Here is a 15174-nt window from a genome sequence, read left to right on the forward strand (position 1 = left end):
ACAGCAAAAAGGCAGAGATGCTTACCTGCCCAGGCCTTCAAACAAATGCACTATCAGTGTGCAGGGGACCCATATAGTTAAGATGGCAGCAACACAGGTGCAAGAATACTGATGAGACACACCGCTCACAACCTACCAATGCATGGAGGGGACGGTTGTCCATTCGTCAAGACGCTATTCACCAGTGAAGGCATACGCTTTCCTTGCCTCCGATAGAGATTCGGCAATATCCCACATTTCTCTTACTCCTCATGTAGTGAGAAAGAACCCCCAGCATCGCGCCTTAGGACCCAAGCAACCCCTACAGCATTCGATCCCATATGGACTGCACCCCTCGAAAATTATCATCCTGTTATTCCGGATTTCACAGCCTCACTGAAATTAACTTCTTCAAATTCTTTTTCAGTGAGGAAATAATAACTGTTATGATGGCCCAAACAAACTTGTATTCTCTTCAGTTTTTCACACAAAATCGCACGTCATCATACGCCAGATGGACCCTTGTAAATGCAGCAGAGATGATGACACGTTGGGACATTGTGCTGCATATGAGCATAGTTGGAAAAACAGATATTCGGCAATACTGGAGTACTGATATACTCTACAGCACACCGGTATTCTGTATGGCCATGGACAAGGACATGATTTAAAGCGATCCAAATTTTTTTTATTTTAGTGATAATCCCTGAGTTAATCGTCTTTAGAAAATTTGGCCAGTAGTTGAACACTTCAGCAGAAAATTTGCTGAGGCATACACACCTTAAAGGGAAATTGTTATAGATGAATCTCTTGTTAATTTCAAAGGGAGGCTAGAATTCCATCCATACCTGCCCAATAAGAGGGCCAGGTACGGAATTAAACTGTAGAAGCTGTGCGAGAGTACCTCAGGGTACACCCACAGATTTAGGGTTTATGAATGGAAGGACACACAGATTAACCACCCTGAATATCCCCCTGATCTGGGGGTGAGTGGGAGAATTGTGTGGGAATTGCTGCACCCACTGCTGAATAAGGGTAATCATCTCTTTCTTCATTATCTTTTTCACCAGCATCCCGCTCTGTAAGAGGTAGAGTTGCATGGTGCACCATGTGGAAAAATCAGAGAGGCCTCCCTAAGCGGCTAATTGGGTAACCGCTGGGAAAGGGCGAAAGCAGAGCCCAATGCAGCGACAACATGCTGGTGGTCAAGTATAAGGACAAGAGGGATGTCCTTATCTTGACCACCATACATCTTGGCAAAAACTCCCTTGTAACTGTTCAATGTACCACAACACAAGTCACACAAGATTGTGCCCTGGATTATAATAAGTACATAGAGGGTGTTGATCTCTCAGCTCAGGTTCTCAAACCATGCAGTGACATGCAAAAAGCTAAAGTATGATACAAAAAATTGGTTGTGCACATTTTTACAGATGGCAATATGGGAACCTTCCTTCAGTTTCAGGAGGTAGTTGTCAAGGCCCTAATGTTTTGTCCCAGGTCAACGTTTTCCGGAAGAGGTTCCCCAAACAGCCAGGAAAGGAAGATCACAAAAACTGTGCAGAGTATGCTGTAAGAGGGGAATCCAAAACGACACTATTTTCTATTGTGAAACCTGCCCTGAGAAACCTGGTCTTTGCATTAAGGATTGCCTCAAAGCGTACCGCACTTCCCCAAATTAATAAAATTTGTTTTTACCCTGTTGACACAAAACATTTTTATAATCTGAAGTACTCTGCACAAGTTACACATATCACCACATTATAAATTCATACACCAGTAAAAGCAAAAGCATTATAATCATTACTGTAAAACGATGCCTCTAGATAAATTCCTTCAGGGGTCTAGTTTCCAAAATGCGGTCACTTGTGGGTGTTTCCACTGTTTAGGCACATCAGGGGCTCTCTAGATGCAAGATGACGGCTGCAGATCATTCTATCAAAGTCTGCATTCTAAAACGTCACTCCTTTCCTTCCGAGCCCTGCCGTGCACCCAAACAGTAGTTTTCCTTTACTTATGGGGTATCAGTGTACTCAGGAGAAATTGCACAACAACTTTTGGAGTCCATTTTCTCCTTTGAAGTGTTTAAAAATAAAAAATTTGGGGCTAAAAGGTCATTTTTGTGGAAAAAATATGATTATTTTTTAGTTTCACAACTTAACGTTATCATTTTCTGTGAAGCACCTGGGGGTTCAAGGTGCTCTCCACACATCTAGGTAAATTCCTTGAGGGTGTCTAATTTCTAACATGGGGTCACTTGTTGGGGGTTTCCACTGTTTAGGCACATTAAGGGCTCTCTAGATGCGACATGACGACCGCAGACCATTCCATCAAAGTCTGCATTCTAAAACATCACTCCTTCCCTTCCGAGCCCTGCCGTGCACCCAAACAGTAGTTTTCCTCCACATATGGGGTATCCGCGTACTCAAAAGAAATTGCACAGCTACTTTTACCATTGTGAAAATTAAAAAAATTGGGGCTAAAAGATAATTTTTGTGGAAAGCGTGATTATTTTTTTTTGTTTTCACTGCTCTACATTATAAACTTGTATGAAACATTTGAGTGTGCTCACCACACATCTAGATAACACAGTGGAAAATGTAATCTTGTTAACATAACAGTGCATGAAAATACAGAATTATAGCACAAATTCTCCTTGAGATACAGAGTAAATGATCTAATACTATGCATTGCCTTATTCAATTTCCACTTCTCTTTCAGACAACAGAACATATCATTTTCAGGCAGAGGATGAGGCTGAGGCGTTTATGTGAGTAATAAAAGTAAAGCCTTTCTCCGTTTCAATGTTTATTCTTTTTTAGAATATTATGCAAGACATTTTTGAAGGGAACCTGTTAGAAAAGAAACCTGTCACCACTACTGTATTTATCACCCACTCCTGGTTTTGGTTTACAGATACTGAGGTAAAATACTGACTATATACTGAACGTGTGGATAAAGCCTCTAAACCAGGGGCATGCAGCTATACTATATGGTAATATAGTGCTAAATATGGCCCTGGTTAAATGCTAAGCTTTAGGCATGGTTCAGATGAATGTATGAAAAATTGTCCATTTTCATGAAGAAAAATTGACTCTCTTTGGCCATTTTTTACTACTGTATGTCTATGTAATTTACAAGACCACACCGTTTCCTATGTTAATAATTGTAATTGTATGTAAAAACAGACACAATAAGGCTAATCCGTATGGAATCCATATTTTTTGCACACCCATGCACTTTAATGGGTGAGTCCCAGCTGAAAAATGGAAAAAAATAATGCATGATTCAATTTTCTTCATATGGAAACTTGGTCTGTGTGAAGAAAATCATCTGAACTGCTGTTTTCAGTATCATTGGTCAGTATATTGTCGGTGTGATTAACTGATTTAAAGAGAAGCTGTCAGCACAATTTTGTCATGTACAGTATGGACATGGCTGTAGTGGGGCTGTGATACTGATTACATTCATACATTTGGTGAAGTGATTCGTTTTTGTGATTCTTCTTTATTGACCATATGAAAAGTTATATTAATTAGATCGATTTTGATCCCAGGGGCTGGACTGTGCCTTTGTTCTTCTCCTCCCTGCAGGTGAATCCCTGCCCCTCCGCATGCCTCTTCTGTTTCAGAGGAGGCCGGTCACTGAAAAGGCATTGATCTGTTATTCAAAGAATGTAAAAAGGTGGAGGGTCTGGGGAATCACAGACTCGGAGAAGACCCCAATGTACATTTCGGCCTCTGTGCACTGACATCTAAAGTAGAAAACTTCAATTGCTGATTAACCCCTTTCCAACGTTGGGCGTAATGGTATGCCCAAGTCGGAATTACCCCCTATGATGTGGGTTCCGGCGCTGAGCCCACATCTTTCCCGGAAAATGTCAGCTGTTTTGAGCCGCCGGTGGAATCGCGATCCACGAGCAGCTGTTAACCAGTTAAATGCCGCTGCCAATCTGACAGCGGCTTTTAAGTCACGCCTCTGGTAAGCGTGCCGGAAATCCTGTCCATCGGTAACCCCGTCACATGATTGTGGGTCACAGATGGATGGGAATGACAACCAGTGGTCTCCAGCAGACCTCTATGGCTGTCATAGCCAGATTGCTATGAGCACCGCCCAGTGGTCGGCACTCACAGCAAGTGAACATTTCTGCTACATACAGGCGATCTGATCATCGCCTGTATGTATCAGTCGATCGGGACAACTGCAGCTTCTAGTCTCCCTTGGAGACTATTAAAGCATGCAAAAAATAGAAAAAAGTTTTTAAAAATATTGAAAAAAATTAAAAAAAAATAGTTTATATCATTCCCCTTTCACCCCATTCAAAATAAAACAGTAAAAAAATCAAACCTACACATATTTGGTATTGCCGCATTCAGAATCACTCGATCAATATAAAAAATAATTAACTGGATCAGTAAACAGCATAACGAGAAAAAAATGAAAAACACCAGAATTACGTTTTTTTGGTCACCGCTACATTGCAATAAAATGCAATAATCTGCGATGAAAAGATCGCATATACACCAAAATGGTATCCTTAAAAAACGTCAGCTCACTGTGCAAAAAATTAGCCCTCACTGAGCCCCAAATTAAAAACAGTCATCACATGTGTGTACAGGTGATTCTCACAAAATTAAAATATCATTAAAAAGTTTAATTTATTTCTGTTCTTCAATACAAAAAGTGAAAACTTATATATTATATAGAGTCATTACAAACAGTGATCTATTTCAAGTCTTTATTTCTGTTAATGTTGATGATTATGGCCAGGGACGTTGCTAAGGTTCTAAAAGTTCAAGGGTCCAAGCCCCAAAGTATGTGTTTCCCCATACAACCTCCCAGTCACTTAAAAGAGCATCTATACATATATAATTACAGTATACCACTGTTCCCAATCTAAAATACACAATACAAAGGCCAATATTAGCAAAATTTCTACTATAAAAGGCCAAAGTAATGCTGCTACACAAAGTAATATGTAATATTGCTACATCACCACTACACAGCGAATACATAATATTATGACTATTACATGTACATAACACACACTGTACAAAGACCAATAATACCTCCATCCACCTACCATAGCAGGACTGAAATGCATTTGGCTGTTACTAAATAAAAAAAAAGCAACACGCTATTGAAAAGACTGAGGTTACCGCCATACTGTGACCATATAGGGGTAGATATAAGTCCTGCCATCAATATTACGGAGATTACTGTACAGATATATACAGTATAGATAGGGACTTACAGATGACAAGCTTTCTGATGGAGTCGCTTTCTTTTCTCGTCTTTTCCATCTGGCCCAGACCGACATGACGACTTCTTCCAGCCAGGAATAGGCTGCATAGATTTTAGCAAAAACACTTTTCACTTCTCACATTTCCGGCATCGTCCCCATCTCATCCCAACCTGCACAACCTCCCCATCCTGCATGCTCTTCTGGCGTGGAGCGACGACCCCAATACTTCAAATATTATGTCATTACTATGGCTACCCTTCCACTAATTAATGCTACAAAGACAATGTGCCAGATAGCAGGGGCCTATAAAAATAATAGCGTCCAATAAAAAGTAGTAAAGCTCCCACTGTGCTATCTAGCAATTAATAAAGCTAGATATGCTCTTTTGAAAGTTATAATACCCGAAATGCCCCCTCGAAGCATGAAGTACCCTTGAGTATCACTTTTAAGTAACAATGCCTCTCCTCAATAGTAATAATGCTCCCTCAAATCCACAATCCAAACTAATAATGCACCCATTTAAAAAAAATAAATAATGTCCTGAGTGAGTGCCCCCACATACTGTATGATAGTCTCACCGCTCCCTACTCACTGCATGATGGTGCCCATAGCTCCCCACACACTGCATGATGGCACCTATAACTCACTATAGCCTGTATAATGGCCCCAGCATCCTGATTTATACTGTGAGATGGCCCCCACACCACCTTGTACAATATACAGTATTATGGTCCCCACAGCTCCCTACACACTGCACGGTGGTCCCCACAGCTCCCTACACACATAGTAACATACTAACATAGTAACATAGTTAGTAAGGCCGAAAAAAGACATTAGTCCATCCAGTTCAGCCTATAAAATTCTGTCAGAATAAATCCCCAGATCTACGTCCTTCTAAAGAACCTAACAATAACTGTAAGATACAATATTGTTACGCTCCAGGAAGACATCCAGGCCTCTCTTGAACCCTTCAACTGAGTTCGCCATCACCACCTTCTCAGGCAGGGAATTCCAGATTCTCACTGCCCTAACTGTAAAGAATCCTCTTCTATGTTGGTGGAAAAACCTTTTCTCCTCCAGACGCAGAGAATGCCCCCTTGTGATCGTCACCTTCCTTGGTATAAACAGAACCTTGGAGAGATAATTGCATTGTCCCCTTATATATTTATACATGGTTATTAGATCGCCCTTCAGTCGTCTTTTTTCTAGACTAAATAATCCTAATTTTGCTAATCTCTCTGGGTATTGTAGTTCACCCATCCCCTTTATTAATTTTGTTGCCCTCCTTTGTACCCGCTCTAGTTGCATTATATCCTTCCTGAGCACCGGTGCCCAAAACTGTACACGGTACTCCATGTGCGGCCTAACCAGAGATTTGTACAGAGGCAGCATAATGCTTTCATCATGTGTATCCAGACCTCTTTTAACCCCTTCCTGACATCAGACGTACTATCCCGTCCATGGGACCCGGGCCCCTATGCCCATGGACGGGATAGTACGTCTACCCACGTGGTGAGCGCCGCTGTTCGCGGCCGGGTGTCAGCTGATTATCACAGCTGACACCCGGCACTGTGTGTCAGGGGCGGTCACGGACCGCCTCCAACACGTTAACCCCTTGCACACCGTGACCAAACATGATCGCGGTGTGCCGGGGGTTAAAGGGAAGCATCGGCAGGGAGGGGGCTCCCTCCATGCTTCCCTGAGCCCCCCACGGCAGCGCAATGTGCAGCGCTGCTGCGGGGGTCTCTTTCCCTACAGGCCCCCGAATCCAAGATGGCGACGGGGGCCTTCGGGGGCCTGTAGGGAGCTGACTTCCTCAGTGCCTGCAAAGCGCAGGCATGAGGAAGTCTGCAGAACTGCCTGTGACAGATTGCTGATCTGTCACAGTGATCTGTGATGTGACAGATCAGCGATCTGTCACAGGACAGTGATGTCCCACCTGGGACTATGTAATAAAGTTAAAAAAAAGAAAAAAAAAAAGTGTTAAAATAATTTTAAAAAAATCGCCAAATAAATTAGAAAAAAAAAAAAATATTCCCCCAATAAATCCATTTTTTTTAAATAAAAAGAAAAAAAAACAATAAAAGTACACATATTAGGTATCGCCGCGTCCGAACGACCTGCCCTATAAAACTATCCCATTAGTTAACCCCTTTAGCAAACCCCTTAAAAAATAAAAATAAAAAACGAAGCAAAAAATAATGATTTATTATCATACCGCCAAACAAAAAGTGCAATAACGTGCGATCAAAAAGGTGCATATAAATAGCCATGGTACCGCTGAAAACGTAATCTTGTCCCGCAAAAAACGAGCCGCTGTACAGCATCGTCAGCGAAAAAATAAAAAAGTTATAGCTTGCAGAATAAAGCGATACAAAAATAATTATTTTTTATATAAAATAGTTTTCATTGCATAAAACCGACAAAACATAAAAAAAGACCTAAATGAGGTATCGCTGTAACCGTACTGACCCGAAGAATAAAACCACTTTATCAATTTTACCGCACGCGGAACGGTGTAAACGCACCCCCCCAAAAGATATTCATGAAACGCTGGTGTTTGTTAATTCCGCGTCCCAAAAATCGGAATAAAAAGCAATCAAAAAATGTCACGTGCCCGAAAATGGTACCAATAAAAACGTCAACTCGTCCCGCAAAAAATAAGACCTCATATGACTCAGTGAGTCAAAATACGGAAAAATTATAGCTCTCAATATGTGGTGATGCAAAAACTATTTTTACTATAAAAAGCGTCTTTTAGCGTGCGACAGCCGCCAAAAATAAATACCGCCATAAATAGTAAATCAAACCCCCCCGTTATCACCCCCTTAGTAAGGGAAAAATAATAAAATTAAAAGAAAATGTATTTATTTCCATTTTTCCATTAGGGTTAGGGCTAGGGCTAGGGTTAGGGTTAGGGCTAGGGTTAGGGTTAGGGCTGAGATTAGGGTTAGGGGTGTGTTGGCGTTAGGGTTGGAGTTAGAATTGGGGGTTTCCACTGTTTGGGCACATCAGGTGCTCTCCAAATGCAACATGGTGTCTGATCTCAATTCCAGCCAATTCTGAGTTGAAAAAGTCAAATGGTGCTCCTTCCCTTCCAAGCTCTGCCATGCGCCCAAACAGTGTTTCACCCCCACATGTAGGGTATCAGCCTACTCAGGACAAATTGCAAAACAACTTTTGGGGTCCAATTTCTCCTGTTACCATTAGGAAAATAAAAAATTGGGGGCAAAAATATCATTTTTGTGGAAAAAAATGATTTTTTTTATTTTCACACCCGGGCGTTATAAACTTCTGTGAAGCACTTGGGGGTTCAAAGTGCTCACCACACATCTAGATAAGTTCCGTGGGGGGTCTAATGTCCACAATGGGGTCACTTGTGGGGAGTTTCAATAGTTTAGGTAGATCAGGGGCTCTCCAAACGCACATGACACCCGCAGACCATTCCATCAAAGTCTGCATTCCAAAACGTCACTACTTTACTTCCGAGCCCCGACGTGTGCCCATATAGTAGTTTTCTCCCACAAATGGGGTGTCAGCGTACTTAGGACAAATTGGACAACAACTTTTGGGGTCCAATTTCTCCTGTTACCCTTGGGAAAATAAAAAAATTGGGGACTAATTGATCATGTTTGTGGAAAAAATACGATTTTTTTTATTTTCATGCCCGGGCAATATAAACTTCTGTGAAGCCCTTGGGGGTTCAAAGTGCTAACCACACATCTAAATAAGTTCCTTAGGGGGTCTAGTTTCCAAAATGGGGTCATTTGTGGGGGGTTTCCACTGTTTAGGTACATTAGGGGCTCTCCAAAGACAACATGACACCCGCAGACCATTCCATCAAAGTCTGCATTCCAAAACATCACTACTTCCCTTCCGAGCCCCGACATGTGCCCATACAGTAGTTTTCTCCCACATATGGGGTATCAGCGTACTCAGGACAAATTGGAAAACAACTTTTGGGGTCCAATTTCTCCTGGTACCCTTGGGAAAATAAAAAAATTGGTGACTAAAAGATCATGTTTGTGGAAAAAATATGAATTTTTTATTTTCACGCCAGGGCGTTATAAACTTCTGTGAAGCACTGGAGGGGTCAAAGTGCTCACCACACATCTAGATAAGTTCCTTGGGGGTCTAGTTTCCAAAATGGTGTCATTTGTGGGGGGTTTCCACTGTTTTGGTTCATCAGGGGCTTTCCAAACGCGACATGGTGTCAGATCTCAATTCCAGCCAAAAACGTCAAATGGTGCTGCTTCCCTTCCGAACTCTGCCATGCACCCAAATAGTGGTTTACCCCCACATGTGGGGTATCAGCGTACTCAGGACAAATTGCACAATAAATTTTAGGGTCCTGTTACCCTTGGAAAAAAAGAATTGAGGGTGAAAAGATCATTTTTGTGGAAAAAATATGATTTTTTAATTGTACCGCTGTACGTTATAAACTTCTGTGAAGCCCTTGTGGGTTCCAAGTTCTCACCACATATCTAGATAAGTTCCTTGGGGGGTCTAGTTTCCAAAATGGGGTCACTTGGGGGGGGTTTCCACTGTTTAGGTACATCAGGGGCTCTCCAAACGTGACATGGCGTCCGATCTGAATTCCAGCCAATTTTGCATTGAAAAAGTCAAACGGTGCTCCTTCCCTTCTGAGCTCTGCCATGCGCCGAAACAGTGGTTTCCCCCAACATATCAGGTATCAGCGTACTCAGGACAAATTGCACAATAACTTTTGCAGTCCAATTTGTCCTGTTACCCTTGGTAAAATAAAAAAAATTGAACCTGAAATGTTTTTTTTATGAAAAAAAGTTAGATATTCATTTTTTTTTTTTAAATATTCAAAAAATTCCTGTGACGCACCTAAAGGGTTTATAAACTTCTTGAATGTGGTTTTGAGCACCTTAAGGGGTGCAGTTTTTAGAATGGTATCACTTTTGGGTATTTTCTACCATATAGACCCCTCAAAGTGGCTTCAAATGTGATGTGGTCCGTAAGAATAAAATGGTGTTGCAAAAATGAGAAATCGCTGGTCAATTTTTAACCCTTATAACTTCCTAACAAAAATAATTTTGGTTCCAAAATTGTGCTGATGTAAAGTAAACATGTGGGAAATGTTACTTATCAAGTTTTGTGTGTGCCGTATCTCTGTGATTTAAGGGCATAAAAATTCAAAGTTGGAAAATTGCGAAATTTTCAAAATTTTCGCCAAATTTCCATTTTTTTCACAAATAAACGCAAGTTATTTGAATGAAATTTTACCACTATCATGAAGTACAATATGTCTCGAGAAAACAGTGTCAGAATCACCGGGATCCATGGAAGCGTTCCAGAGTTATGTCCTCATAAAGGGACAGTGGTCAGAATTGTAAAAATTGGCCCGGTCATGAACGTGCAAACCACCCTCGGGGGTGAAGGGGTTAATGCACCCCATGATCCTGTTTGCCTTGGCAGCCGCTGCCTGGCACTGGCTGCTCCAGGTAAGTTTATCATTAACTAGGATCCCCAAGTCCTTCTCCATGTCAGATTTACCCATGTGTATAACCTTACATTTATCATTGTTAAACTGCAACTGCCACCTTTCGGCCCAAGTTCCCTACTTATCCAGATCCATCTGTAGCAGAATACTATCTTCTCTTATATTGACTGCTTTACATAGTTTTGTATCATCTGCAAATATCGATATTTTACTGTTCAAACCTTCTACCAGATCGTTAATAAATATGTTGAAGAGAATAGGTCCCAACACCGACCCCTGCGGTACCCCACTGGTCACAGCGACCCAGTTAGAGAATACCCCACTGGTCACAGCAACCCAGTTAGAGAATATACCATTTATAACCACCCACACTGCATGATGGTCCCCACAGCTCCCCACACGCTGCATGATGGTCCCCACAGCTCCCCACACGCTGCATGATGGTTCCCACAGCTCCCCACACGCTGCATGATGACACCTATAACTCACTATATCCTGTATAATGGCCTCAGCATCCTGATATATACTGTGAGATGGACCCCACACCGCCTTGTACACAATATTATGGCCCCCAACAGCTCCCTATATACTGTTTGATGACCCCACAGACCCTTATACACTATATTATGGCACCCACCCCCCTGTATATAGAATGATGGTTCCACTGCTATATCTAATATATAAAGCTCAAGTGTATGTATGTATGTATGTCCGGAATTGGCATCCGCACCGTCGCAGCAAAAACTATTTTTACTATAAAAAGCGTCTTTTAGCGTGCGACAGCCGCCAAAAATAAATACCGCCATAAATAGTAAATCAAACCCCCCCGTTATCACCCCCTTAGTAAGGGAAAAATAATAAAATTAAAAGAAAATGTATTTATTTCCATTTTTCCATTAGGGTTAGGGCTAGGGCTAGGGTTAGGGTTAGGGCTGAGATTAGGGTTAGGGGTGTGTTGGCGTTAGGGTTGGAGTTAGAATTGGGGGTTTCCACTGTTTGGGCACATCAGGTGCTCTCCAAATGCAACATGGTGTCTGATCTCAATTCCAGCCAATTCTGAGTTGAAAAAGTCAAATGGTGCTCCTTCCCTTCCAAGCTCTGCCATGCGCCCAAACAGTGTTTTACCCCCACATGTAGGGTATCAGCCTACTCAGGACAAATTGCAAAACAACTTTTGGGGTCCAATTTCTCCTGTTACCATTAGGAAAATAAAAAATTGGGGGCAAAAATATCATTTTTGTGGAAAAAAATTATTTTTTTTATTTTCACACCCGGGCGTTATAAACTTCTGTGAAGCACTTGGGGGTTCAAAGTGCTCACCACACATCTAGATAAGTTCCGTGGGGGGTCTAATGTCCAAAATGGGGTTACTTGTGGGGAGTTTCAATAGTTTAGGTAGATCAGGGGCTCTCCAAACGCACATGACACCCGCAGACCATTCCATCAAAGTCTGCATTCCAAAACGTCACTACTTTACTTCCGAGCCCCGACGTGTGCCCATATAGTAGTTTTCTCCCACAAATGGGGTGTCAGCGTACTTAGGACAAATTGGACAACAACTTTTGGGGTCCAATTTCTCCTGTTACCCTTGGGAAAGTAAAAAAATTGGGGACTAATTGATCATGTTTGTGGAAAAAATACGATTTTTTTTATTTTCATGCCCGGGCAATATAAACTTCTGTGAAGCCCTTGGGGGTTCAAAGTGCTAACCACACATCTAAATAAGTTCCTTAGGGGGTCTAGTTTCCAAAATGGGGTCATTTGTGGGGGGTTTCCACTGTTTAGGTACATTAGGGGCTCTCTAAAGACAACATGACACCCGCAGACCATTCCATCAAAGTCTGCATTCCAAAACGTCACTACTTCCCTTCCGAGCCCCGACATGTGCCCATACAGTAGTTTTCTCCCACATATGGGGTATCAGCGTACTCAGGACAAATTGGAAAACAACTTTTGGGGTCCAATTTCTCCTGGTACCCTTGGGAAAATAAAAAAATTGGTGACTAAAAGATCATGTTTGTGGAAAAAATACGAATTTTTTATTTTCACGCCCGGGCGTTATAAACTTCTGTGAAGCACTGGAGGGGTCAAAGTGCTCACCACACATCTAGATAAGTTCCTTGGGGGTCTAGTTTCCAAAATGGTGTCATTTGTGGGGGGTTTCCACTGTTTTGGTTCATCAGGGGCTTTCCAAACGCAACATGGTGTCAGATCTCAATTCCAGCCAAAAACGTCAAATGGTGCTGCTTCCCTTCCGAGCTCTGCCATGCACCCAAATAGTGGTTTACCCCCACATGTGGGGTATCAGCGTACTCAGGACAAATTGAACAATAACTTTTAGGGTCCTGTTACCCTTGGAAAAAAAGAATTGAGGGTGAAAAGATCATTTTTGTGGAAAAAATATGATTTTTTAATTGTACCGCTGTACGTTATAAACTTCTGTGAAGCCCTTGTGGGTTCCAAGTTCTCACCACATATCTAGATAAGTTCCTTGGGGGGTCTAGTTTCCAAAATGGGGTCACTTGGGGGGGGTTTCCACTGTTTAGGTACATCAGGGGCTCTCCAAACGTGACATGGCGTCCGATCTGAATTCCAGCCAATTTAGCATTGAAAAAGTCAAACGGTGCTCCTTCCCTTCTGAGCTCTGCCATGCGCCGAAACAGTGGTTTCCCCCAACATATCAGGTATCAGCGTACTCAGGACAAATTGCACAATAACTTTTGCAGTCCAATTTGTCCTGTTACCCTTGGTAAAATAAAAAAAATTGAACCTGAAATATTTTTTTTGTGAAAAAAAGTTAGATATTCATTTTTTTTTTTAAATATTCAAAAAATTCCTGTGACGCACCTAAAGGGTTTATAAACTTCTTGAATGTGGTTTTGAGCACCTTAAGGGGTGCAGTTTTTAGAATGGTATCACTTTTGGGTATTTTCTACCATATAGACCCCTCAAAGTGGCTTCAAATGTGATGTGGTCCGTAAAAATAAAATGGTGTTGCAAAAATGAGAAATCGCTGGTCAATTTTTAACCCTTATAACTTCCACTGCTATATCTAATATATAAAGCTCAAGTGTATGTATGTATGTATGTCCGGAATTGGCATCCGCACCGTCGCAGCAAAAACTATTTTTACTATAAAAAGCGTCTTTTAGCGTGCGACAGCCGCCAAAAATAAATACCGCCATAAATAGTAAATCAAACCCCCCCGCCCCGTCGCAGCTACAGCCACAAAATTTGGCACAGTCACACGTCTGGACCCTGAGAGCGTCCTAAGCTTTGTTGTGATGCAAAATTTTAACCCCGCGCGTTCCAATTCACCATACAATTTTGCCCCTGTCTACATACTGGGGAAAAAGTGTGCGTGCGTCAAGCCCCGCCCCTCATTATGATGTCATAATGCCCCTATCTACATAATGGGGAAACAGTGTGTGCGTATCAAGCCCTGCCCCTCATTATGATGTCATAATGGTTGCCATGGCGAAGCTGATTCATCATAGGTTGCAAGCCCCGCCGCTCATTATGATGTCATAATGGTTGACTATGGGATGGAGGATGTGTGATGGGTATATGGGCACTGGACTATGGGATGGAGGATATGTATGACGGGTATATGGGGACGGGACTATGGGATGGCGGATATGTATATGGGCATGGGACTATGGGATGGAGGATGTGTGATGGGTATATGGGCACTGGACTATGGGATTGAGGATATGTATGATGGGTTTATGGGCATGGGACTATGAGATGAAGGATGTGTGATGGGTATATGGGCACTCGACTATGGGATGGTGAATATGTATGATGGGTATATGGGCATGGGACTATGGGATGGAGACTATGCATGATGGGTATATGGGCATGGGACTATGGGATGGAGGATATGTATGATGGGTATATGGGCACTCGACTATGGGATGGCGGATATGTATGATGGTATATGGGATGGAGGATATGTATGATGGGTATATGGGCATGGGACTATGAGATGAAGGATGTGTGATGGGTATATGGGCACTCTACTATGGGATGGCGAATATGTATGATGGGTATATGGGCATGGGACTATGGGATGGAGAATATGTATGATTGGTATATGGGCATGGGACTATGGGATGGTGGATATGTATGATGGGTATATGGACACGGGACTATAGGATGGAAGATAATTATAATTTGTTATAACTAACCATAGTTAGCTACTATGCCCGGGCAGCGCCGGGCTATTCAGCTAGTATTAGATATAATGGGCTAAGCATCATTCTGTTCTATCTGAAGCCTTTATAGACTGCGCAAGCCCGACGTGCCTGCGCTGTCTGGCTCCAGACCGAATGAGGCATTCAGCTGTGAGGAGTGTGTATGGCGCTGGAAATAGCGGGACGCGTACACACTGAATACCGCTATTTCCGGCGCTATACTTACATACTTACCTGACCAGGAGGAGCGTTGCCACGGCGCTTCTCTTCGGCCGTAGACCGGG

General features: G+C 42.2%; 1 protein-coding gene across 2 annotated transcripts in view; it reads left to right on the forward strand.

The window, feature by feature from the left end:
• The window catches only part of LOC141076922 (arf-GAP with SH3 domain, ANK repeat and PH domain-containing protein 3-like), a 297702-nt gene that overhangs the window by 129558 nt on the left and 152970 nt on the right, over nucleotides 1-15174 (forward strand). For both annotated transcript variants that reach the window (XM_073564144.1, XM_073564145.1), the window contains one exon: nucleotides 2701-2749. In XM_073564144.1, the coding sequence (XP_073420245.1) occupies nucleotides 2701-2749 (49 nt within the window). The remainder of the gene's footprint in view (nucleotides 1-2700; nucleotides 2750-15174) is intronic.

This window comes from Dendrobates tinctorius, unplaced genomic scaffold (assembly GCF_039654945.1).
Source record: "Dendrobates tinctorius isolate UK_male_01 unplaced genomic scaffold, ASM3965494v1 ptg000015l, whole genome shotgun sequence".
In the NCBI taxonomy this organism is placed as follows: domain Eukaryota; kingdom Metazoa; phylum Chordata; class Amphibia; order Anura; family Dendrobatidae; genus Dendrobates; species Dendrobates tinctorius.